The sequence below is a fragment of the Odontomachus brunneus genome, unplaced genomic scaffold (genome assembly GCF_010583005.1).
Source record: "Odontomachus brunneus isolate Ranch 3 - 2012 unplaced genomic scaffold, Obru_v1 Obru_scaffold_021, whole genome shotgun sequence".
Classification (NCBI taxonomy): domain Eukaryota; kingdom Metazoa; phylum Arthropoda; class Insecta; order Hymenoptera; family Formicidae; genus Odontomachus; species Odontomachus brunneus.
In genome coordinates, this window is record NW_022639471.1 from 376,484 (window position 1) to 380,317 (window position 3,834).

The 3,834-nt window shown below is 31.7% G+C and overlaps 1 protein-coding gene across 1 annotated transcript in view; it reads left to right on the forward strand.

Moving 5' to 3' along the window:
• Positions 1-3,834, forward strand: part of LOC116842122 — a 5,690-nt gene that overhangs the window by 487 nt on the left and 1,369 nt on the right. Inside the window, exons 2-6 of the mRNA XM_032810867.1 lie at positions 616-735; positions 1,067-1,184; positions 1,692-1,953; positions 2,331-2,453; positions 2,514-2,604. Coding sequence (XP_032666758.1) covers positions 616-735; positions 1,067-1,184; positions 1,692-1,953; positions 2,331-2,453; positions 2,514-2,604 — 714 coding nt within the window. The remainder of the gene's footprint in view (positions 1-615; positions 736-1,066; positions 1,185-1,691; positions 1,954-2,330; positions 2,454-2,513; positions 2,605-3,834) is intronic.

The following is a 3,834-nucleotide window of genomic DNA, read 5'->3' on the forward strand; positions in this document are numbered from 1 at the left end:
ATACAAATGTTTGAATATTAAGACATGAAATTTAATTTTGACGCACGGAGAAAACTGCTATGATTGTTACACACACATTCTATAATTAGGGAGAAAATTTATGTACTTTCAAATTAAATAGATATTGCACCAAAAGTTGCTGTTGTTATATGCCCACCTATACAGTTCTCGCAAACCACAGTTCTTGTGATACGTAATGCTGAGTTAGTACAACCTCATGTATAATTGTTTCGAACCGAAAAAATATTGCTATCTCTTTGTTGTGGTTTGCAGAACGAATACTATGGTTGAAATATCTGTAGAATTCGGTTATGTTAAACAGCAATGAGAGTACTGCTCAAATAGACAGTAAAGAAAACCAACGTATCAGTTACAAAGCACTATGTTTGCTACAACCATCTTATATGTATGTGCGAAAAATAACATTAATATTTTGTAACGGCCATCTTTAATGTTTTCTTCGTGCGCAATTATTTTTCTTCAATCAAGTTTCGTAATTTAAGCGTATCTTTAGCATAACTTTAAGTGTAACCGTCTGATATTTTTGTTAATATAACATTGTAACTGATGAAATATTTGTTGCTTATTAACTTTTAATAAAGTTATTGTTTGCAGCTTCGAATTCTTGTGACTGAAAAGTTGACATTTAATTTTATGGTTAACGTTTTCTCTCTTACATTATGTCATATTATAGGAGGAATCCAATATATGTCGTTTTGGATCAACATGAACACTGTAAGCTGCGCTTTCATGTGTTTTAATATATAACGAAGTCGCGAAGCTATATTGCATAGTCATGTGCGTAATTGTATTCTCGTATCCAAATTCTTCAAGTATTATTCTAATTGCTACTTTCTAATTTTCCGTATAATTTTATTTCTTGCAATATTCTACGTGTGGGACTCTATTTATAAACCTATATGTAAATCACGTTATATATAAATATCTACGTATAAATATCATTATTATAAGTGTATGAAAACATTATGAATTACCACACAACACGCATGTCTCGAAGACGTCTTACGTTTTTGAGAGTGTTGTATTAGAATTTATGACATGACAGGTGAAATGGTTATTGGACTATCTGATGTATATGTGTAACGAGCTAAAAGATGACAATGAGATCGCTATCATAGAAAGTTATGGACGTATTATACAACGTTATACAGTTGTTCTTACATGTAAGATATTTGTTGTTGTCTTTTATCACAGGTTATAAAATGAAAACACTGAGAGAAAATGATTTTAAAATCAATAAATATCTCCTAGATAGGTGCCATTAACATATTTACTTAAATTTACATTCTCTTTATTTAAACCAAATATTGTTTATTTAAAGTAGGTAATATTTGATTTAAATAAAGAGAATCTAGATTTAAGTTAATATGTTAATAACACCCATCAAAAAAATATTTGATGATTTGAATATAATTTTTCTTTCAACGTAAGCTACAGTCGTGAGCAAATCCAAATGACTAATACGTTTACAATAATATAACATGTTTTTATGTAAATAGTAACAAAATATATAATCATAAGTATTAACAAATAAAATTAATGGTCTATAAGAGCCATCGCTCTCGCATTCGAACACGCACGCGCGTTACAAAAAAGTTATTATAAAATTTATACAATAAAATTAATTTTACATGTTCATACATTCATTACATGTCTCTTTAAATCCTTAGCGCTTATAATGTTCTTGATATTTATTATTATCACCGAGTCAATTTTGGGCCAGAATGTTGAAGGTTCTTTGCTTGTGAACGAGTCTCAATCACATCGTGCCCTGATGTGGATAACCGATTTTGCCAATCGAAAAAAAGATATATGTTTAATTTTGCTGCACACGAATGTACTCATTTGTATAGAGCTGATCGTAACGGTAGCAACCGGTAGTATGCTCATAGGATATCTCCAATATAGCTGCGGAATGTTTAGTATCGCTTGGTAAGACAATAAATGTAGTAATGCAATGTAAAAGTACTATAATATTTTGACACTAATGACATTGATATCTAATTATGAATATTTTTATTATTTTCGACTTTCAATACGAATATTTGAACATTCAACGTAGAATATAATATATATTTTCTTTCTCTCTTCGCTATTTCTATATTGAGGATTTAAATGCTGATATTTTAAGACAATAAGAAAGTAATAAAATGTCCAAAGTTGGATACTAAGATTATTAGTGCCCAGACATTATTTTTACCTTATGTGAACTTGAATTGAAAGTAAAATCGCTGTTAGTCATCTTTAGTGATGTTGGATAAGGTAACAGTGTCTATATATAATGTTTATAGCATAAAAATTATTTATAGTTATCGTATCCAGCAAGCGATAAATATTGATCAGGAAAATCAAACCAATATCAATCCGAAAAAAGAAATCATAGTTTCTAAAGGGATTATTTATGCCGTGGACATTCATCGCAAAGCTATGGAGTTAGTATATATTCAAACATACGTGTACAATGCATAACATAATGACTTTCATTGCTTTAGGTATTGCAAGTTTCTAATAACCAAATTTGAGGGAACGTTCTTCCTCATGATAGTATTGGGCGTAACTTCGTTGAGCCTCAATATTTATCGCGTGAGTCTTCTAAACACAGTTTTGTGTAATAACATTACACTATTTTAGAACAATTTATTGTAGTATAACATAATCAGAATATAAAATTACGGTAACATCAAAATAACATCAAAATTAGAAAATAATTGAATCATGACTGAAAAGTGAATTTTTTAGTCATGTAATTGATTTTTTGTTCTATCTGGGAAGGCAAGTTACTGTATTTGACGCAAATAACAATTCGAATTTTATAAATCACGTAAATTTCAAAAAAATCATTAATATCAAAGCTACCCAAGTAGAAATTGTATTCGTTTCGCCAATAAGGAAAAATGGCCCAATACTGGGTCGATACTGAAAAGCGGATGTCCGGTTTTAGTACTGGCTCAGTACTGGGCTTAATATAAAAAAGCTGTATTATTGGTACTGGCCCTGTTCGTAGAATCAGTACTGGATACCCAAGTAAAAATCGTATACAATCTGCAAATAGATGATATTGGGTCAGTATTGTTCCTGTACCGAAAAACGGATGATACCAATGCCCCTTATGGGAAAACGGAAGAGGTCCCTAACGCGAAACCTAGATAGCCCAGTGGTAAGAACACTTGTCTGACAAGCGGAAGACTCGAGTTCGTCGATTCCAACTGTCGATTCCAGCTGTCGCCCCAAAGATTTTTTCCTTATATAACTATTAAAAATACACTTGTATAAGTACGAGAGCAGCCCCGGCTATAGTTTGATCTTTCTTTCCATATTATATAATTGTAATATTAATAATTGCACAAATAATAAAAATTACTAGGAATCGATACTGGCCCAGTACTAGGAATAGGTACTTCTCCAGTGCTAGGAATCAATACTTTTTTCATACTAGTACAGTACTGATTTCAGGTACTGTGACTGTACTGTCTTCCGATACAGGCCCTTTTCTATCATTCCAGTATCACACCAATACTAAGCCCGTACTGGCATTTAGTACTATGCCAGTAACGTTTACTATAAATCGGTACTGGGTCACTTTGATGCTAGTAGTATGGGTGTACAACTTTATTCGGTCCGTTTTTTGCTTGAAAAACGCATTTATTTGAATGATAAAATGAATTAATACATTATTGAAAGTATTGTCCATCGCTAGCCACTACTTTTTCCCATCTTTCTGGCAATTTATGGATTCCGTCGCGGAAGAAGCGTTCATCTTTTGAAGCCAAGAATGAATCGAGCCAATTTTTGATACCCTGTTCTGAAGTGAAG